Source organism: Pogoniulus pusillus, chromosome 29, assembly GCF_015220805.1.
Source record: "Pogoniulus pusillus isolate bPogPus1 chromosome 29, bPogPus1.pri, whole genome shotgun sequence".
NCBI classification, from domain to species: domain Eukaryota; kingdom Metazoa; phylum Chordata; class Aves; order Piciformes; family Lybiidae; genus Pogoniulus; species Pogoniulus pusillus.
In genome coordinates, this window is record NC_087292.1 from 12,972,938 (window position 1) to 12,995,449 (window position 22,512).

Here is a 22,512-nt window from a genome sequence, read left to right on the forward strand (position 1 = left end):
CTTCTCTAGCAGTTCTTGGTAGATTATGTCATATCTAGAAGTCCATACTTATTTGGACCCGGCAAAGTGAATGAGTAACAGATACATAATGAGCATCCATGCAAAAGGGAAAGAACATCTCGGATATAAGGTGAAGATTACAAGGGGTAAAGCCAGCAGAGAGCTGTGAATGTGTTGTCTTCTGAGTGACATTCAGTTCATATCACACAGCAGCTCATTATGCAGTCTGTTTATACCAGAGGGAAACAAATATGAAAGTTACTCCTTTATATTTCACATTAAATGCAAAGAGTTCAAGGGAACTGGAAGACTTCATTATGGAATCTGATACCACTCTTTGTGTTTTGCTGGGTCCTATTTTAAGTAAACTGAATCATTTTAGTGGATTTTTGAAAGACTTTATATCAAATATTTAATTAACATTTATTCTGCAACTTTGGAAGCTGAAGTCTTGGATTCAGGATATAATTTTGTATCAGACTGAATAAATGTAAAACAGAAGTTCAGTGCAAGCAATAAATTTCATCTTAATTGCCACTCTAGAGATGACTTCCCCAGAAACCCACATTTTTAACGCTTGTGACATTAGTTCTAAGCTCTGTAACTGACACAGTCCACTGTCCAGCTATATTTCTGGTCACATTAATTCTTCCCATTTTATTTTTGCACTGAGATAAATGTAAGTTCATAGTCCTTAGTTCATGTTTCCAAGCAGTAGCCTTCACAAACAGACTATGTCATGTTTTAGTAGTTGTGAATTCAACATTTTGGATTTTACAGCAATTCTGTCTGATAAGGTTGTTGCTCCAGAAGGTATTTGGCATTTTTGTTCTTAAAATCTCCCGTGTGTGATAGTATAATAGACTAAAGGATGGCTCATGTCTGCAGGCAGACTATCTTGCATTGTGACCTTGCTAGATTTCCTTAGTCAAATGAAGTTTGATTTGAGGCAGAGCTGAATAGAAGCTCTTTCAGAAAAAATCCAGATTGCAGTGGGAAGTGCTGTCAGTCAGTTACAGTCTCGCACTTTTCTGTGAGTTAGTGCTTGGGACTGATGTGTCTCTGGGTTTTGAACCATTGCCCAACATAAAATTGAGCTTTAAAATGTGGCTTCATTAAAGACAGCACAGCAATGTTCACAGAAGTGCTGTAATTGGATTTAATAGTGTTTTTCACCATGTTTCATGGGTTCTGAATGTTTTCTTCAATTAATAATTATTCTGCATTATTCTCCAGCTTTGCTAAACAGTTATTTAATATTATGGCTGAAAACAATGAAACTCTTCCCTTACTGTGCTTTCCAATCAATTAGTTCTGGGCAATAGGCTGCCCATGAAAACTCCTGACGTGTCTTGTGGCCAGAAGAAATTAAAAAAATCAAGCAAACTGAGGTTATTATAAAGCAAATTATAGACTTCTGCACAATACTGCTCAGTATTGTTGCCTCTTGGCAAGCAAAGCTTTGGATGCTGAACTGTCTCGTGTGTGTTTTATTTACATTAAATGCTTTGAGAATGAGTCTGGTAGAGATTCAAAAGACTGCAGAAGAGGTTACAAAAAGAGAAAAACAGGGAGTGGGGGAAAAGTGAGAAAAATTAATTCTGCTCATCATTATTCTAATTGAATTTCATGGAATCATAGAATCAATCAGGTTGGAAGAGACCTCCAACATCATCCACTCCAACCTAGCACCCAGCCCTGTCCAATCAACTAGACCTTGGCACTAAGTGCCCCATCTAGTCTTTTTTTGAACACCACCAGGGACTGCGACTCCACTACCTCCCTGGGCAGCCCATTCCAATGCCAATCACTCTCTCTGTGAAGAACTTCCTCCTAGCATCCAGCCTAGACTTACCCTGGCACAGCTTGAGACCGTGTCCCCTTGTTCTGTTGCTGGTTGTCTTGGAGAAGAGACTGACACCCATCTGGCTACAGCCTCCTGTCAGGTAGTTGTAGACAGCAATGAGGTCACCTCTGAGCCTCCTCTTCTCCAGGCTAAACAACCCCAGCTCCCTCAGCCTCTCTTCATTGGGCTGTGTTCCAGGCAATTTATCTTGAAATATTTATTAATTAAGTTTTTAAGCCACTTGAATCTTCACATTTTTCATGCTTTTCACTCTACAAAAATTCTATGACACATTGCAAAACATGTTTTTAATTGCTGCAAGATGTTTTATTAGCTTTAGTTAGAGAACTGCCCTGTTGCTGTTCAGCACACAGTTCATCTTTGGTACACAAGGCACAACATGGACCTGCAGCCCTCAGAGAAGACAGGCATGTTGATACAGGAAATGAAATGTTTCCTAGGCCAGCGGTCACATCCACAGCAGAACTGCTGAGCAGCTTTTTGTGATGCTTTAACGAGTGATTAAGCAAAGAAAATTCTATTTCAGTCCAATCATATTGAAATCAATGCAGCCATTAAACTGCACTAGTGAACTGGATGAGTGGACTGGACTGTTCCTGAAGACCACCAGATCTCTAGCAGTTCTTAATTCTAAAAAATGGGTGGCTACTGCAGGTCATTTATGAAGTATTAAAACTAAAAGCTCAGAGGCCTCTCTGTTCCCCTCTCTTCCCAAGCTATTTCAATAGTCCACTTGCTTTTCATCTTTTGTTGTTAAATAGTGAGCTTCGAGCCAGGATCTCTGTCAGTCAACACTGCAAGTGTTTTTATTTTACCCTTTCCAAACAGCAAATACCACTTTTAAGTCGTTCCAAGGTACTAGTTGTATACAAACTAATGCTTCTGATGGTAAAATTGCCAGTTACACATAGTAATTCCTTCATTGACTGTCAGACCTGTCATGTTGCAGAAGGTAGGTCAGTTGAATTGGTTATTAATGGATCTATTGAAAATAAGCATTTAGGGTTTGTTTCCACAAAAAAAGAGAAAGGACAAGCTGCATCATTTATCTGCTGGAAATGAGTAATGTCTTTATCCTTTTTAGCCGATTAATAAACTGTGATCCCTAGAACAGTAATTTCAGGACCATGCCATTATTTGCTAATTCTTCATTTCTCCATTCCTTAAGAAAATATTAAAATTGCAGTTGGCCATAGCAGGACAGGCCCATGCATCACTGAAGAAACCAGTAATTTATGAAGCGTTTGGAACTTTATATTAACATTCCAGGCTGTAATGAAGTTTCATATCGAACAAGGTCAGGCCTGATTGTATGATTAAATGTTTTGAAAATGTTATTAAAAGTTTGCATTTCTCTTCAGATTTTCAGCATGACTATTTCACTTTGGGGCACTCCATTAATCAAACTCACACAGGCTTTGTTGGATCATGTTCATTCTAGCACCTACTCATGCAGACATGCAGTGATCAGGTTAAACAAACTGCAGAGAGGTTATGAAGTCTTCACAAGTGGTTAGTTTTATTCTTTTCCTTCAAACCTGGAAATTGGATACATACCAATTGTTGTGGCCAGGTCTTTTTCATACTTGGGCCATCACACTGTGAAAGCTGATGACTTTTACCCCAACCACGTATGTGTACTGCTGGAGTTTGAGCAGAATTGAACAGCCTGAAAAACAGGAACAGGCAGGGTAATGCTAAGGTCACTCTGATAAGAAGCACAGCTGCAGGGAAGTGGCCTTGGGAAGCCTAGCAGAGAAGCTGAGAAAGTTAGCTGCTATCTTTAGCTTATGCTGTGCGGGGGGCATTGAAGGGGCGCAGGCTGGTCAGCCCTGGGAACAACTGGATGTTGCTGTTAGCAGAGCCTATCAAAAGTACGCACCCATGTACGGAATCCACTATATAAGTACCACTCTTAGCGTCAATAAGCAGATTGACCTTCTGCATGTCATGCTGGTATAAGCTCCTGTCTTTCCAGTCTCCTGCACGGCCTCTGAGGAACCCAGCAGTATACCTTTTGAAGTTATTCTTCTGTTATGCTTTCAATTAATCTTCCATTTTTGCCAAGCTCTCTCCAGGTACAGAGCTATGTACCTGGCAAACATCGGTAGCTCCAGTCCTTGTTGATCCTCATTATGGTAGCATCCAGCCCTTCAGAATCTGATGGATTGATCCTGACACCCCCATGCAGTGCTGCAAACCCTTTTTGCTCATGGAGAAGCAAACTACTGAGCTGAGAAGACAGGCCTGAAATTTCTCTGGGCTTCTGGGCTAGAGTGGCTGGATAAACTCCAATCTCCTTAATCTTTTGCTTGAATCTAATCAGCACATTGGGAAATATGTAGAAACATTTTGCACGTTAATGAAGTGCTGTTTGGTAATGGATGACACCTACAAATATGGGGTTTAAGAGTAATTCAATGGGCTTTTTTCCTGCAATTGAGACATTAGTCTCTACAGCCTCTTAAACCTAAACTGGGCTGCAATACATTAACACTTCATGAACTTTTAATTGAATAGGGCTGTTATTGAGTTTGCTGTTTGCAAACTTCCATTAATATTCACGTTTCTAGTACAGAAATCTCTGAAATCGAATCCCTCCTGCAGAATTACACTGAGACATCTTTCATCCTGCTACTTAGCATGGACCTTTGGTCCTTGTTTCTCGCCTCTTTTCCGCAGCTATAGCACTTGTCAGCTTCTATTATGCATACTTGTAAATAACAGAAAATGAAAAAAGATATTACCCAGGTAGAAGGTCATGGAAGTTTTACATTGTGGGCTTTGAATAATCTCAGATGATAATTGCAGGGTTAAATTTAGTGCACGTGGATAAATGTATACATGCATTACATATATTTATATGGGTTTATATGTATTTGTTTAGGAACATACATAAAACATTGCAAACACCTCATTTTCCACTTCCAGGTAAGCTCCAATAATGTAAATTACAGCAGGACTTTTCCCATTGATACCAACAATGTTGGATCATGCCAAGAGGAGTAAATAAAAGACAACTCTTTTGTTGTCATGTATGTTTTGCTCCCTGAATTTACTCAGGTTTTTTTCTGAGGTGGTAGAGCTGGCCATCCTCCTGAAGAAGCCAAAGCATCCAATGAGAATAAAGTCCTTAAGAGAACATTATTGTTCCAGCTGATCCCACAGTCGAAAAGAAAGATGGGAAGGCTGCGTTCAAAAAATAGAGCAGCTCTGACTCTACCCAGAAAGCCTGTCAAGGAAAAAAACCCACAAAGATCTTCAGAGCTGATATTTTTGCACTATATATTCAGCATTCACAACAAACTCATAATGCCAAAACCCATGGATTGTAATCTGAATGAAATGAAATGTGGAGCTTTGAAAGCTGAACGGCCTGTCCCCTGCCCCCTCCTCCTCTTTTTGTAAAGGTAATGAAGGTTAACCTGAGCAATCAGATAGGGATTCCTTTGTTATAATTGAATTTCTGATGGCTTTAATCCACCTACCAATGGTTTATTGCATAAAAAGCTTGTCAGGGAGCAGAAAGGCAATGCCTAGAGAGTTCAGCAATACAGAGCCAACAGAGTGGTTCCAGGTGCTGTGAACAGGAGCAGGCTTCCAGCTGTTGTAACTGTCATTGCAGACCAAACACTCTGTCCCCAGATCCCCAGGAAAATGCCGGTGGTGTGACACACCATGCACCGCTGAGGTGGATTTGTTGTACTTCTGGACCTACAAGTTTTGTTCTCCCTTTAATACTCTGAACTGTAAAATAATAAATGTGCATTTGCAGACTGCTATCTGTGGGCCTTGCCAGAGATATGTCATCTGATTCTGCATGTAGGTAGCATTTAACATAATCTGCCCTGACACATTCATAAGATAAGGCAAAAATAATATTATATCGCTGTGCAGCAACAACCTCTTATCAGGCTCCAAACTCCTAATTAGGGATTTCTCTCCAGGCCCCCACTTGTCTGATGACCATATAGATGTCTAAATTAGATAATTAATATAGTCCATACTGCATGATAGTACATGGCAATTTAAAGCCCTATGCAGTGAGCTTCACAGAAACATTTCCCTTTTCTGTTGCCAGCTAAATATGTGCATCTGGAAGTTCCTCTTCAGTATCGATCCCATTTTGTGACTTCTTTATAGTTTCTGTGAGGGGAATGCTATTGTCTCCATTCTTCCTAAACTCAGAGAGGTGAAAGGATATTGAGTTGTTTATGATACTTGGTATAAATAACATTTAGAATTTATTTGAAATTTTAATCAATATTGGATCTGTAATTTTTAGATTAAGATACATACAAGATGTACACGTTCTCCAATGGGAAAACTTATCCAGTGCTTCATTTATATTCCAAGTCTATTATCCCTGCTTTTCTTAGCAAAAAGCTTCTTGCAAATTTAAACTGGAGCTCTTGAGTTCCTTATCCATTCCTACAACTGTAGGAATTATGTCTAATATTTAAACAAGTGATCAGTGAATGAGGCAAATACTGAGGAGTAATATCTCAGTCTCTAAGTAAGACAATGACATGGTTCCAGAATTTTCCCTTGGCTGTTTTTTAAATCTAGGTAGCTGTATTTGCTTTTTTCCCCCAGGTAATTACCAAAGATAAAACAGTCTATGGAAGTGTCTGCAGTCTAATGCATGAGTATGTGTCTCCTAAATGAAGAGATCAATGTGTGAACCTTCTTGCAGGTCCAGCCTGGAACAAGGTGGATCAGCCATGTGGGAAAGAGTTGTAAAATAATTTCACAGAATAAGGCATCTCAGTCTTCTACAAAAGTAGGCTTCCTCCTTCTGTATGTCTCCATGATGGCCTGGGTCACTGTTTAGGGAGAAAGCAGAGTGCAGAGACTGTTTAGAGTTTACTGTTTCAGATTCCACAATTCCTGCTTTGGTGGGGGCGGTTGGATTCACTGATCTCTGGAGGTCTCTTCCAACCTCTAACATTCTGTGATCTGAGTAGGTAGAACCATCATGATGTAACATCTCCAAGTTTCCACTGGAGTAGTGGGAGCAGTGTCAGATCCAGGTTGTGCATAGACAGGACAAGCTCCAGAAGCTATAAGTTGAACATTGTCACTGCTTGAGCTTAACATATTCAGAGACAGCAATGTCAGAAACCAATGTTAATTGGATGGAGCAAGATCCAAGGCCAAATTTACCAAAACTAATATCAGAAAATCTACAACAATCTGAAATTCAGCTAAAGAACCGATGTCACTGCTACTGAGTCTGTAGGATCTGCTTAGAGATGGAACAGCAAGCTTTCATCAGCTCAGAAAGTTTACTTGTGGTTGGGTTTATTCTGATCAGAAAGCCTGTTAAAGAAGCCACAAACACATGCAAACCAAACCAATGCCACAAGGCAGTGCTGTCAGCAGGAAACTAACTCTAACACTTGAAAAATACTGCAATGATTTGTACCACAAGATCTATACCAATGATGAAATACACTGGTTAGATCTTGGGAAATCTGAGGGTGATTGCAGAGCTGCCGAGGATGTGCTCTGCAGGATGATGAAGCCATTGATAAAATTAGAAATCTCACAGACATGCCTTGAACCACTACAAATTTATTTTTATGTATGCAAATAGATGTCTGAAAACTGTCAATGAAGCATCTTTTAAAAGGTGAGATAATATTTTAACTAATTCAGACACTTAATTCAGGGATTTTTTTTGAGTTTTCATGTTTTTCCTTGTTTGGGTTATCTCATAACTTTAATATGTGGAAAGCTTAGTATGAATCATAGAATCATAGTATCATCTAACATTTACATGTGAGATCACTGCTTTATGCAAATTCCTGATTTGCTAATGGTTTTGGCAGTGCATGAAAAAGAAACAAATGTCAGAATCACAGAATCAACCAGGTTGGATCATGAGACCTCCAAGCTCATCCAGTCCAACCTATCACCCAGCCCTGTCCAATCATCTAGACGATGGCACTAAGTGCCTCATTGTTGTGGGGGGGAAATTAATTGATGTGAGATTATATTTTCCAAAATTAATATAGTTTATTAATTTTACTACTCAGAGCTCTCACCACCCCCAACCACTAATTTGAATAATATTTCGGTTCTTACACTGTCATGGAAACATTCTATGGATAATATCTAAATCTAGTAATAACCAGCAAAATATAGAAACATTAATCGAGCTGGAAGAGAAGGTTCCATGGTCAAATGTCGCTAGTGGTCAATATGCTGCTTGTCCAGTAGCTGGGCTCAAGCTCTTCCTGCTCTATGGCAGAAGACAATGGAGAATGACAAAGAGGCATTTAAGCATTTACTCACAGATCATTATTAACCACTCGTGGGGGCTAGCCACAGTCCAAACAGTGCACAAATGCTTTCAGAGCACTCTGTCTTGTTGGATGTTGAGGCTTGAATCTTCCCAGCTTCTGGGGAAAGGACGCAGACAATCTCTGACTTTGTCTCCTGGCTTGCTCTAGACGATGTATGTCCAAGAATTCTAAGCAGGACCTTCAGGTGCAGAGGCAGATGTTATGCAGTCTCAGCATGATGTCACACTGGCCACACAGGCCGATTGCATGCAGGTATCCAGGGTCTGCTCCTGGTAACTCACAGCAGTGGAGTTTATCAGGCAAGCAATAAGGCAGCGTGCAATAGCAGCAGGGCTGGGCACAGCAGAGAGAGCACAGCAAAGAGCAGGGAAGCAAAAGCAGGTTGTTCATCTGTGTATCTCCTTTTATCAATGTGGGCTGAGATTAATTGCCCTTTGGACACAAGAATAGCCAATCAGGATAGCAGTTAGCCAAACCATACCATGTTAGGTAAAGCCATAGGCTCGCTTTTCCCTAACTTGGGAAAAGCATGGGCCTCACACTAGGCAGGCACAAGCTAAGTGTGTGTACCTTGTCTACCATAGGGCCCTGGGCAGGCCAGACTCAGTGGTTCCAGGTTCTTTTGTGTCCGTCTCCTGTGCTTGCCTCTCTGGTGGAGCAGAAAAACACATCTAGGCAAGGCAGGACATGTATAAGCCTATTTTGGGCCTATGAAGCCTACCACAACACTCATCCAGTCTTTTTTTGAACAGAATCACATTGATTCTGTGTTTGTGACTGACTCTGCTTGTGACACTTTAATTTTGCATTTCTGATGCTCTCTCCAGAGGACATTTTGGACAGCTACCATTCCTTGTTACGTGTTTGCATCTAGCATCTGTTTAGAGATCAAAAAATATGCCATGGTATAAATAACTCATAGTTATTTATAGGTGTTGCCATTATCACCAAAAATGAGCAAGGTACCTTCTTTTGTTAGAAGTTCACTTATTTTTCAGCTGTTATACTCATTTTTATCCGATTTTCTGGTATACAACTAGTTTACCTGTGATATTTCTTTCTCTCCTGAGAAATTCACATCTGTTTCTAGCATCTGTCTCTACACTTCATTCAAAAACAGTGGTGGCAAACATTAATTTTATGGATGTATTTGTTTCATTGAGCTTCTGTCAATAAACTATTTTTTATGTTCAAAAGAATCCGCAAACTCTACCTATCAATACTTTTCAGAAGCAGAGCTAATGCATAGTAGCTAAAAATAATCTCCTAGAACAAAAATGAAAAATACAGAGAAGTCAATGTTGTGAGTTAGCACTGGCATCTTCTGAATATTTTTACCAGAAAAGGACAAAGAATCAGCAAAGCATCAGCTTGTTTCAGCAAAATTTATAGTAGTAATCAGTTCCTGTACAGCTTTGATACCCTTTTGGCTTTTGACTTTTGATTTAAATCACTTCTCTAGGAATACTGTGAATAAACCAGCATCCTGCACACAAATACAGTCCACAAAAGGCACTAATTCTCTCCCCAGAAGTTCTACCTCTACCTCTTTTTTTTTTTTTCTTTTTAAGGCATTTTGCTCAGCACAGCAACTGACATTCACATTCACTGGGTTTCAGCATGAGGCAATGTTTCAGGGCTCTTAGGTATGATAAAAATACTGATTCCCTGCTAATGTCTAGGCCTGGCTACATGGGTTCTGAATAGAAAGTACTGAACTTGCTCCATCGTGAGGAATGCACCAACAGACCAGGTGGGCTCATGGAACATGAGTGATTGCTCATTGCTCCATCCTTTCTCCTTGTTTCTCCCTATTTCTAATCTGTTTTCTAGGGCAGACCAGTGGCAGAGAAAAGAACCACAAACTGTTGTTAAACAAATTCCTCCTTCTTCAATAAAACATGAGGAAAGCTTTATAATTCCTGCACCCAGTCTCTCCATTCCTGGGACTGCAGTTTTGTCCACTCATCCTCACCCAGGATGCATTATAGCAGCCACGACTGAGAGGCAACATGGACGTGTGGCTGCTTGGGGTGCCAACTTAGGCAAGTGTCAAAATGTCCAAACAGTTCCTCTGCCTGCTGCCTTTACACTTCTCCCAGGACTAAGGACAGCAGAGGTTGCAAGCCTGCATTCTCCTTCCAAATTTACCTCCTATTTTTAAATTGCATCTTTTTTTTTGGAGGGTGGAAGGGGGTAATGCACATGTAGATAGGCACTTTCAGAAAGAACATAGTCTACTTTTTTTTTTGTCAGCTGATATAAAATAAGGCATCTGCTTTAAAAACAAGACTTCTAGTCCTGGAATAACTGCAAATATTAATTAAAACCAAGGATAGTTAGAGTTTCAGTGGGGGTTTTATCCCCATTTTATTTGGGAAGCAAATAAAACAATGTTACTAATTAAAAATGAACAAAAATAAGCCAGATAAAGCTTCTAAAATATTAGAATTGTTTTCTGTAATCCTCCACTTAAGATGCTGTATGCCAGGGCTCAATCTTTGGATTTCTTTAATCATTTGGATTGGCCTGTTCTTCCTCCTGATTTATCCAGCACTGTAGAAGGATTAAATCAGTATAATGGACACTTGTTAAGTGTCTACATCATTCTAATCGGCTTGACAGCGCTCTGGTTTATTCCTCCTTCTAAACTGTGGTATCCTAAAGACGCTGTACTGTATACAGCACCACTTAGTGGCCGAACTCGATTTCAAATACTCCCTTCTGAAAGCTAATCTGAGGAACTTTGTTTCCAGTCAAACCAAACCATTACGTCCCTCTATTCCCCTCCCCGACTCGCCAGGTTCAGAGCCTCACAACGCTGCTGTCAGTCTGTCTTCGCAGCGTCACAGCACTTTGGCTCTGATCAAACCGATCACAGCATGATCCCTTTCCATTCTCCTTTCTCCCGCTCTCCTTGTGCACGTTCCTCATTTCCCTGTGCCCACGAAGGTGGACAGGCATCTTTTGGCTTTTAATGGCTGACTGAAATGCCTGACCTGCAACTATATGTCGTGTGTAAATAAAACAGTGCCACTCTAACTGCTATTAAGCTCTGTTCTCAACACAACGAACAGAGTAGCAACAACAAAACATCAGAGAGCAGGCTGAGGTTGCATCCCTGCTTCCAGCAGCCAGTTACAAAATAATAGGGACGGATGTTTTTCTTTACAGGACGTCAACGCTGGGGATGTTTACTGTATCACATTGAGACTTTGTTTACTGTATTGAATGTTAACAATTTTAGCACAGACTTTCTCACTTTGGGAATATAAAGAGGACTTACAGGTGTGTAGGCATAAAGGAATCTGTAATAATGTAAAGACCTGGAAAATAAAGCAGCCCATTTTTACAGATACTGTGCTGGCATACTACAAACCCTGCTTAAGTGAGAAGAAAAGGTACTTCTTCCCTTGTACTTGGTACTGGTCAGGCCACCCTCGAGTGCTGTGTCCAGATCTGGGCTCCTCAATTCAAGAGAGATGTTGAGGTACTGGAATGTGTCAGAGAAGGGCAACAAAGCTGGTGAGGGGCCTGGAGCACAGCCCTGTGAGGAGAGGCTGAGGGAGCTGGGGGGGTGCAGCCTGCAGAAGAGGAGGCTCAGGGCAGAGCTCATTGCTATCTACAACTACCCGAAAGGAGGTTGTAGCCAGGTGGGGTTGGTCTCTTCTCGCAGGCAACCAGCAACAGAACAAGGGGACACAGTCTCAAGTTGTGCCAGGGGAAGGGGGAAGTACAGGCTGGATGTTAGGAGGAAGTTGTTGGCAGAGAGAGTGACTGGCATTGGAATGGGCTGTCCAGGGAGATGGTGGAGTCGCTGTCCCTGGAGGTATTCAAGCAAAGCCTGGATGTGGTACTTAGTGCCATGGTCTGGTTGATTGGACAGGGCTGGGTGCTAGGTTGAAATGGATGACTTTGGAGGTCTTTTCCAACCTGATTGATTCTGTGGCTCTATGACACTTGATCAAGGTACATGAAGTAAATTGCACCAGTTTTCTCCAAAATGCATAGTGGTCAGGCAACAACAGGCTGCAAAGGGCAGGTTTAAGTTCAATCTCTTGTGCCGTAGAACTAGTTTTATTCTGCCCAGTGTTTCTTTGCAGTACTTGTTTGCATGTGATGCTTGTAAGTGACTTGGAAAACAGTAATGGTAGAAATGGTCACTTCCATTTTTACTGTTGAGCTCCGCACCAAAAGCCCTACAAATTGTCCTATTTCTGATGGTGTGCTCCACATCAGTTATTCCAATGGAGTGCTGAGAGACAATTTTTTCAATCAGTTATGTGTCCAAAATGCATATGCAATTGCGCTTCTGAGTTGTGTGTACAATTACTGAGATTCCATGCGTGTATTGGGTAATTTCTCACATAAATGCACCTAATTAGTCATCTGTGCATGAGTTTGCCTATTTGCATACATACTAATGGCAATTTTGCATGCAAATTAAGCACTTTATATATATATATATATGGAAAAGTTTGACTCTCGTTGTGTTTACTAAACAGAAGCTTATGTTAGATCTGGAAGAAAATAATTGAGTTGTCTGACAGTGTACAATGCAATGTGGTAGCTTGCATATGGATCATTATTGTGTCTGCATCCTGCTGAGGTTTTCACCAAAAGGTTATTAGATTTCTCTCTTCAGCCTGTAACTTGCACCAGATATAATTTGTCTTTGATGTTAAAATCTTACAATAGTAGTAATGTCCCATCTAATCCTGTGCTTCTTCCTAGGCTAGCATTAAAACTTGTGACATGATTTTGCCATTTCCTATTGATGGATTAGCACAATCAGAATCACTGAAGTAATGTCACTTACAATAAGCTTTTTTAAACCACAAGTCTGCTCCTAATGGTGCAAGTGGGAGGATGGTGTGGGAATTTCTCCCATAGTATCGCCCTATCCAAGGCATGGAAATCACACAGCTACCCATTGAATGGCAGTTACCTTTTATGTGGGGGCTACACAGTTTTGGATGCACTGATATTTTTAGTGCCTGTGCATGTGTCCTAGGCACAGTTACAGTCTGACTTGAGAGCATGTGTGCAGTTGGGAACAGATTAGGCAATGTGAGGCCATAGGAGCTATTGGTCAGAGTTAATAGGATAACCACAGATAATCTTGTTAGATGAAAGCATGAACTTGAAAAAATAATCTTTGAAGTTCAGATATTTCTAGACCCTGGCAAGAAAAGCAGCATTTACTTTGTATACAGAATTCTCTGGGCTCATGCATGAACTATGTCAACAGAAAAAAAAAATAGCCTAGATCAGCCAAGAGCTAGGGGCAGGTGAAAACTACCAGTGGTAGACACCAAAACTGTAACCTCTGGGACTCTACCTTTTCCTTTTTTGTTTCTCTGAGTGTGGAGGACTTTGGGTTTATTTCTCTTGGCCTGGAGTCAGTCCTTGTGATTCAGCTGACCATGAGTACAACGTTCCCAAATAGCTCCCTTTCTTTCGTCTCAAGGCTTTCACTTACCACACAGAATCACAGAAACATCTAGGTTGGAAAAGACCCTCGGGATCACCAAGTCCAACCTATAACCCTACTCTACATATGCATATAATACTATTATTAGAATTTTTGCATGTCATATTATCCTCATTTACAGCTAAATTAGTGCTTCAGCTATTCTAATAAATTTCGTATCCAACTTCAGCCTCACTGAAGTTGTATAGAGACAAACACTGTAAATTTCTCACTACCTTCTTAAATTGGAAATAAGCTGAATCTCTTTGAGCATGTGGTATTTTGTCATAAAGTAATCTCTTACAAGAGCACATCTCTTCCTCTCTCTCCAAGTTTTCTTTTCTTATCTTTTCAGTTCTACTACTCAAATCCATAGGCTGTCAAAGCTGTCTCTTGTAAAGTGCTTTGTCTTCCAGGTGGTTTTTGACCAAAAATGCTGACAGCTCCAGAAAATGACTTCATATTAAAAAGGTAACTGGGGCCTTCTCTGAGGAGCTTTGCCTCAGCATTTAGCATGCACACACACAGAGTTTAGCGTATCTGCTGTGCTGCTAAAACTGTTGGATGTGTTCAGGAGGAAGAAATATTTGGGAGGCATACAAACAAGCTGGGTACCACAAAAGGCAGAGAGCTCAGAATACAACTTCTATTTATGCTTTACCAATCTGTGCAGAAGAAAACATACACTCCTTTTTTTTTCAGCTATAGAATAAAAGCATGTATTGTCAGTAAGAGAAGAAAGCCTGATCTGAACCTCACATACTTGCTATGTAGAAGAGTATTTGTTTGTTAATACTGCTGCTTGCAGCAGTGTAACTTATTTTGAATAAATAAGTGGAATAATACATATTAAGGTGCACATTTCAGTGCAGACGAAGCCATGTCCACCAAAAGAAGAAAGAAATGTAGTGGTGATGAGAAGTGCTACTAGAAACCAGTAAAAGCTCCAAGTCTGAAAATTTCCCGTTTTCCTGAAGCAGACCCTGTAAAAACCTTTTAATTATGTTGTTATTCATTTGGAGTTTTCTGATGTGTGAGGAGTGGTTACAGAATTATGAGGATTCATACATTAGATGCTGCCCAATTTCCCTCATATCCTGGTGAATCTGGCAGTGTGAACTTCTTCAGAGTACAGGAGATCACAGGGGCAGGACTTGTGAGAAGAAGCATCTCCTCAGCTGTTGAGGAGGGTGACTGGAGTGTGTGGGGAGGAGATCATTTGGTTTACATCACTTCAGAGAGGTTCTTTTCAGATACCATTATAGCGTAATGCTTACTGTGAATGCAACCATCTTAGACGACAACTACTTTAGCTAACCCTTTGTTTCTGAGATGATGGCAGAATCGTTCTTAAATACATGCTTGTATGAAGAGCACCTTAAAAACAGTTAATTTGGGGAAGCTTTGGGGAAACTAGGAATCTGTGGCCTCCTCTCCTACGTGTGCAAAGGCACAATGGCTGTTAACCTCTTTCTTTACTTAATGTGCTGGTGTTTCATTGTTTCCATGAACATGAAGCATTAGGTCAGGGAGCTGCCTGCCTGCTACATTTGGGGCCTTTGGCATTTACGTCCTTGGTGATTTGTGTCTGAGGAACGCGTTTGTCCAAGAATCAGAGCGGTCCCTCTTCTGAAGCTGTTACAAGTGACATATATAGACATATAAAGGCAGTCCTTGTATCTTCTGAGAATAAACCTAATTCTGCTTTTATATATTTGTTAATGCCACTGCTTTAATTTGCAGTTCACTGTAATGGTACAGACTTATTAAACCTCAGCCTACTTCCACCTTTATTCTTAATTTTTGCAGTAGAATAAATGGCTTTAAAAAAATTACTGTTTTGCATAGGTCAATTTTGTTTTACAATATTTTAATAAGAATTACATTAGTATGAGGTGTGTTACCTAACCTAAGGTGAAAGAGACATAGAAATGGGATCTTAAAATTGATTTTAATATAGCCATTGCTGGCATGCTGCCATTAATGCCTGCATAGTTCAGCGAGGAGACCACAACGTGTGTCATAATTGGAGGTCAAACTACACTGAAGTTGGCCTCCCTTGGTCAGGGTAATTAACTGTTCGGGAAGGTTTTGTATAGGGCCTCTGAAGCTGGATTTTCTTCATTGCCATTCACATTACCAACTCAGAAGGAGAATCGATAGGAGCCACAATGTACTGATCAGTAGATAGTGTAAAAGAGAGAAAGTTCAAATTCCTTGGCATTGCATCATGCCCAGCAGGGCTGAAAATGTGACTTCAAAAGATCTGTTTAACTGGAAAGATATTTGTGTCTTTCTCAGCATCCCAGCACATAGATAGCACATGCAGGGTGGTAAAGAATCACCTTAATTAATACATATTCTATTCATGTTTGCTGCTGTGTTTGTGGGTTTTTTTTTTTTTGTTTTTTTTTTTTTTTTTTTTTTCCCTGTGGGTTCCTTTTTCAAGTCACTTTCTCCTCTGTGACTCATCATTTTGTCTTTAGATTTTGTACTGGAGCCAGATCATAAGTAATCCAGAATTTTGAGCCGTGCCCAACCATTCATGTAGTTCCAGTGATTTGCTGTTGCTTAAAAAATTACATAAATGTACCAAACCCTAGGTTTTACTGTTAGCTATTTTCCCTCTGTGGTTTTAGCCTTCCTACAAAGCAGTATCTTTATTTCCTCTGCTGGCTTCTGTCTAGATCTGATAGGGTGCTAATGTCTTTTCCAGATCATTAATTTCTTCACAGCTTTGATTTACCTTCCACTTTACTGTTCAGTTCCATCTCATCCCATCTTCCCTACACATCCCAAAAAGATCCCCAATGTGGATTAAATCTGAAGGCATTTTTCATTCCCTTCAGTTTTGAACTTCTGACATAAACTCATAATTTGCAACTATCTCCCAATCTAGAGTCATCGTTATTTCCCTGGATCTGTGTGTTCCTTCTTTTGTTGCCACTTGTGACACAAACCCAAATTAGTGCTAACAACTTCCTATACCACTGGTCAGCTGGCTATCTGCTAGAAGAATCAGCAGATCATACAGAAGAAATCTAAGTTGTGGCCTGCACACTGTATTAATTTCCTTTCTCCTTGTTTGTTGACTTTTTTTGTAGAACCATTTTCTATCCTTACTGTCTAGGCCATAACTGTTTACTCAAGTTCAGCAAAACATTTACTTATCAGAGAATTAAACAAGTTAGGCCAGTGGGAATATTTCCCAAATAAGGAATTCAGACATCAGCCCTAAGCTAGGAAGGCAAAGGTCTCCAGAGACTTTGTTTTCTCACCTCCTGTCCACTCAATTTGTTATTTCCATGCTTTCATGTATTTGATGGCTGCTTGACAATGTTATTGTATGTTGTACCGTCCCTCAGTGATCACACCTCCCTCTCTTATTCTCTATCCGTGGTAACACAGCTCACATCCGATACTCATCTCCACCACTGCGGGTTCTATTGTCCTCTTGATATGTGTAACTCCCACTGCTGTCAATAGGAATTACATGTGTGCATCAAGGAGAGGAAAATCTCTTGTGGACTCTGCGCTCCTCATTATCCTGGCACAGTCAGTTCTGTAGACGTCTCATCTATGAGCCTTTGACTCTCTCGAGTGTTATGCACTATAGCAAGTTGGCTCTTAGGATCAGCAGCTTTGCTCTTGAGTTGTTTAGCAAGTTTATTTAGTGTGTATGTGTATGCTTTCAAACGTCTTCATCCAGTCAAATTCACATCTTGTAGTATTTCCTATACTAGATGACAGAGCTTCCTATTTCCTTTTTATGCAAGAATGCCAGTTCATAACCACTCTCGCAGCAGACTGAAAGCGAAGTGAGAGTCTGCAGCTAACTCTCCCAAACAGCATATGTTCAGGCCCAGCTCAGACCTCTCTGCTTAAATGTGGTAGTTGGTGAAAAATTCACTAGGTACAAAAATGTAAATGGTGAATTTTAATTTTCCTTACAGGTCTGAAGGGAGATTATTTTACAAGCACTTGATGTTAAGTGCTTCTAAACAAGGAGGTAGTTGAAATAGTAGCTAATCAGTTAGCAAAACTCAAATTCCTTCCAAAATTAATCAGTGTCAAGAGTCGAAGGAAAATGTGAGTCAAAACAAGCACATGCAAACGAATGATTTCCATTGTCTGAATGCTGGATTTGTATTCTCCTCTGATCTTTCTGGAATCACTTCAGTTTGGGAAGGTACCCAGCATCTCACACAGGCCAGTGCTATTAGAAACAGAACTAGAAAGCGTACTCACTCCATTTGCAGACTTATTCCCCAGGTACAGTCAGTCAACACAGCTTAGAAAAGAGGGATGGCAAACTAGTTTGGGAAAAAAAAATCAATTTGCCATCAGATTAGAAATCAACTGTAAACATGTTGAAGAATTCTATTTTTTTTTCCACTACTGCTCTGCCTTTTCTTTGCAATCTGTTGTAGTGCCAGACTTATTTTGACAATGCATGTAGAACTTGTCATATTAACAAAGTTATCAAACACAGCGAGCACATGCATAGCAACAGCTGTAGTCCAGCAAGAGTCCAAATAACTGGCCATAGGTATTCACAAGGAGATATCCACGCTGCAGTTGAGAAAAATCCAAAATAGCCCCCGAAGTCTCCAGCGTACTTGTAGCTTTATTTAAATAGCAACAACTGCAGCTGCCCTTCAACCCAGAACAATCTACTCCAAACTTGGAAAATTCAGTCTGAAAAGGATCAAATTTAGATTTTTATCTAGATGTATAAGGAGTTCTTTTTTGTTAGGATTTCTGCTTTTGTGGAAGTGCTTCTTAAAAAAAAAAAAAAACCAAACCCAAAGTATACACTAAATTCAATACAATGACAGGATTTATTTGATGCTATGTAACAAACTCAGAAATACTTGTTTAAAAAAAAATAAACCCCATAATCCACTAAGACTGTAAATTGGTGGGGCAGGAACAATCTTTTCATTATTTGTGCCTACAGAGCTTAATACAATGAGGTCTCAGTTCTTCACTAGCATCTCTAGGTGTTAACACAATGCTATTAAATCTACTCAATAGCAAAAGATGCAGTCAGTGGATTTATGTGTCTCATTCCTTTGGAAATGTGTGGATCTAACAGAATAGTTTAATGGCCAGATTTTTCAGCTGCAATGTCTGATTTTGCACGTACATCAGATAGTATGCATCTATTTATGCAAATCGCTGTTGAATTTATATGCGCAAAATATACATGCCTGAGAACTCCTATTTGTGGTGTTCAGCTGCATTCAGAAAGGAAAAAGATCTGATTTGGAGGCCAGGGTCATACTGCAGGAAAATAGCAGGACCATACTTAGCTCTTAAAACCGCTGCTTTCCATTTTCAGTTTCCTGGGAAAGCTAAAGTGACTTAAGTTTCACTTTCTAGCCCTGCTTTGTGCTGCTTTTGTTTTTACACCAGAAAAGCTCTAGTTTATTGGAGTTAGCTTTATGGCTACTGATGTGAACACGGACCAGGCCTGACATTCCTGTTTTCCTCTAAGTAGGGCCAAGCTAGGACTGCCTTATGCGCACAACTGAGGAGCTAGTTCAGACACTACACATTTTTCTACCTGATCCTGAAACTGATGTCCATCCAAATTATTCTCTTCTCAGGAAAGCACCTGCATCACTGTCCCCTCTCTCTGCCTGCAGTTTAATGCAGACAGAGAGCCTGACCTGGGGTATTCACAGACCTGCACCCCTACCCTCTGTGTTCCCAAAGCCCATCCAGCCCCACACTTCACAGTCCCACGTCCTACTGTCTGCCCAGTGAGGTTCTTCCCTTCCAAACAAGGTGATACTAGGCAAAGGCCTTTGTGGGTGAAGGAGTGGGTGCTCTCTATCACAGAATCATGGAATGTTTTGGATTGGGAGGGACCTTTAAAGCTCATCTAGTCCTGCCTCACAGAAGTGAGCACAGACATGGAGGATGCTCAGAGTCCATGTCCAAAGTTGACCCAAACAACTTGTCCTGGAATATATCCCGGGATGGGGCATCTGCCACCCCTCTGAACAACCTGGACCAGTGTCTCACCACCCTCAGTATATAAAAAGCTTTTCCTTATACCTAACCTCCTTTCATTTAGCTTAAAACCATCACCCCTTGTCCTGTTGCAACCGGACCCGCTAAAAGGCTTATCCTTGTCTGTTGTACAGACCCCTTTAAAGTACTGGAAAGCTGCAGTGAGGTATCTTCCTGCCTGTTAATTTTTGCTGTGGATATGCTACTCTCCCCAGCTCCTTTTACACACAGGCTGGGCTAGGCTCCCTCCTCTGGATATCCCCTGGATGCACTAGCTTTTCCTACGGACGTGCTAGGTTTGCCTTCACCAGACAAGCTTGCTTTACACCTGGAGCTGCTACTTTATTTTCCCGCTAGGTACACCTTTCCATTAGATAGATTAGTTTTGTCCCTGGATAGGTTAGTTTTTCCTCTGTAGATAACGAATCACAGAATCCCAGCATGCTGGGGCTTGGAGGGGACCTCTGAGTATTGAGTCCAACCTCTTGCTAAAGCAGGATCACCTGGAGTAAAATCACACAGCTACACCCCCAGGTGGGGTTTGAATGTCTGGAGAGATGGAGACTCCAGCACCTCTCCGGGCACTCTGGTCCAGTGCTCTGCCATCCACAAAGTAATTTTTAACCCCTTATGCTTACATGGAATCTCCCATGTACCAATTTGTGTCCATAGCCCCTTGTCCTACCCTTGGACAGCTCTGAGAAGAGTCTAGCTCCATCCTCCCGACACTTGCCTTTTAGGTATTTGTAAGGATTAATAAGATCTCCCCTCAGCTCCCTCTTCTCTAGGCTAAGGCGCTTCAGCTCTCAGCCTCTCCTCACAAGGCTCCTCAGCGGCTCCCTTCTGGATATGCCGTTTATTTTCCCTGAATACATTAGTTTCACATCTTTGGACGTGTGGGCTCGGTCTCCGGACAGCGCATTTCCAGGCTCTCCTGCGCGCCGGCGGATCCCCGCAGGGGGCTAAGGGAGGCGCAGACGCCGCCTGCTCCCCCCCCCCCGCCGCTTCACCTCCCGCCCCGCCGCGGGGCGGCGCCTGTCGCGCTGAGGCGGCGCGTGCCCGCGCGCCGCGGGGCCGGGAGGCGGGGCTTGGCGGCGGCGCGCGGCGGGCGCTTCACCTGCAGCCCAGAGCGGGCGCCGAGCGGCGGCGGCGGGAGCGGGGTGGCGGCAGCGACCCTCTGGCCCCGGCACTGCGCAGCGCGGCACCGGGCGGCCACCGCCACAGCCCGGCGGGAGAGCGGGCGCCGCCGGGGCGATGAGGACCGGCTCGCGGGTGCTGCTGGTGCTGCTCCTTCCAGTCTGGGGCTCGGCGGCGGTAAGTGGGGCGCCCCGGGAGGGTGGGTGGGCTCAGCGTTCCTGTGCTCCGCTCTCCGCGGAGGTTCCTCTACCGCACCTCACCCGCCGCTTGTGAGCACGGTAGCCGCGGCAACTTCGGAGGTCGGGAAGCGGAGCCGGTCCACGCAGCCGGCGTGGGTGAGTGTGCGGCAGCGACGTCCCCGCAGCTCCTGTCGCTCTCACCGTTTCTCCTGCATTTCCCCCCCATCATTATAGTTTGTAGTTACTGTTTTTTAGCTTGATCGCTCGCTTGCAATCTCGTGTCTCAGCGTTGCCGGTAAAACTTACCTTCCGTGCTGCGAATCGCCAGATAAACTTCGGGGGGTAGCGGCTTGTCCCGGCGGCGAAGCCACTCCTTGCGTAGTGCTCTGCGCGAACCCTCCGCAGCCTCCGCGCCCCAGCGCGGCCGCGTTGCGCTGTCCGCTCCGTGCCGCACGTCCCCGCACCGCCGGTGCCGTGGCCGTGCCTTTAACTTTAGTTTTTTACGTGCCAATGAAGTGGGCCTGAAGGGTGTTGAGGGGTAGCGGTTTGAAAAGTTTGGGTTTTTTAGGGTTTCCTTTCCCCCAGATTAGGGGGTGAGCGGCAGCGAGTGCCGGGGCGCGCGGCTGCCGCGGTACGGTGCGAGCTGGGCGGCTGCTGGAGCTGGCGATGGACTGGCTGCAGGAACAAGAGTCGCTTATTCCCTTGCCTGAATCCCCGTGTGCCAAGTTCTATCTGTGCGGCCGTCCCGAGTCCTCGGGAGGCTAGCGGGTATGCAGGAGGAGCCGAGGTGCGTTTCTCGTCTAGCAAGCACCATTATAAAGGATGGGCTGATTTCATATTGAAGCCTGTTCTCTTCAGTCAGCCCCCCTGAAACGTTTGCTAATGGCAACATCTTGCCAGCGACGGTCAGAGTCCACAGTGCCGCCGCTTCCTTGCGCTTCCCTTGCAGTAGCTGGCATCCGTCTCCCGAGCGTGATTTTGAGCAGGGTACGTTGGCTTGCTTTCTGCTTACTAAGCTCCTCTAAAAGGACCCTTCGCTCCTCTTCTCTGCTTGTTCTCTGTAATGCAGCATCGCCGTTGCCCGGGAGTGTTCTGGGAAGCCCGGGAGAGTTGCGCTCCTCCCCGGGGAGGCAAGTGCACGCCTGGAGTTGCACTTTGTCGGGCAAGCGACTCTCCCAGTCCCCTGGCTTCAGCCAGCGCTGGTGGGATTAGAAGTGTCGGAGGTGCAGCCTGCCTCGCTCAAGGATGCTGTGGGTAGCCCTGCCGACGGTCCAGAAACGTTGGCAATCCCTTGCCGCTGGCACTTGTTTGTGCATAAATCACCTGGCACTTGTTAGGCACAAATCACTGCATTTTGTGCTTTTTCAGCGAGGTGGTTTGAGTTGGGGTAGGAGACTCTTCACGCTGGGAAATCTATACCCCAACTCAGTAGTCCAAATTGCTAGGGCTGGGCTAACTGGCCTCCCTAGCTGGGGCTGGTTCTCTGCTGCGCGTTCCAAAGTTGGAGCGGAACAGCTGAGTGCT

The 22,512-nt window shown here is 42.8% G+C and overlaps 1 protein-coding gene across 2 annotated transcripts in view; it reads left to right on the forward strand.

Moving 5' to 3' along the window:
• Positions 1–20,830: 20,830 nt before the first annotated feature.
• CDH4 (cadherin 4) overlaps positions 20,831–22,512 on the forward strand; it is a 535,396-nt gene continuing 533,714 nt past the window's right edge. The window contains exon 1 of one of the 2 annotated variants that reach the window (XM_064167488.1): positions 20,831–20,986. In XM_064167488.1, the coding sequence (XP_064023558.1) occupies positions 20,927–20,986 (60 nt within the window). In that variant the 5' untranslated portion in view covers positions 20,831–20,926. Of the gene's footprint in view, positions 20,987–21,850; positions 21,976–22,512 lie in introns of those variants that run through there. The other variant, XM_064167487.1, reaches the window with a different exon arrangement.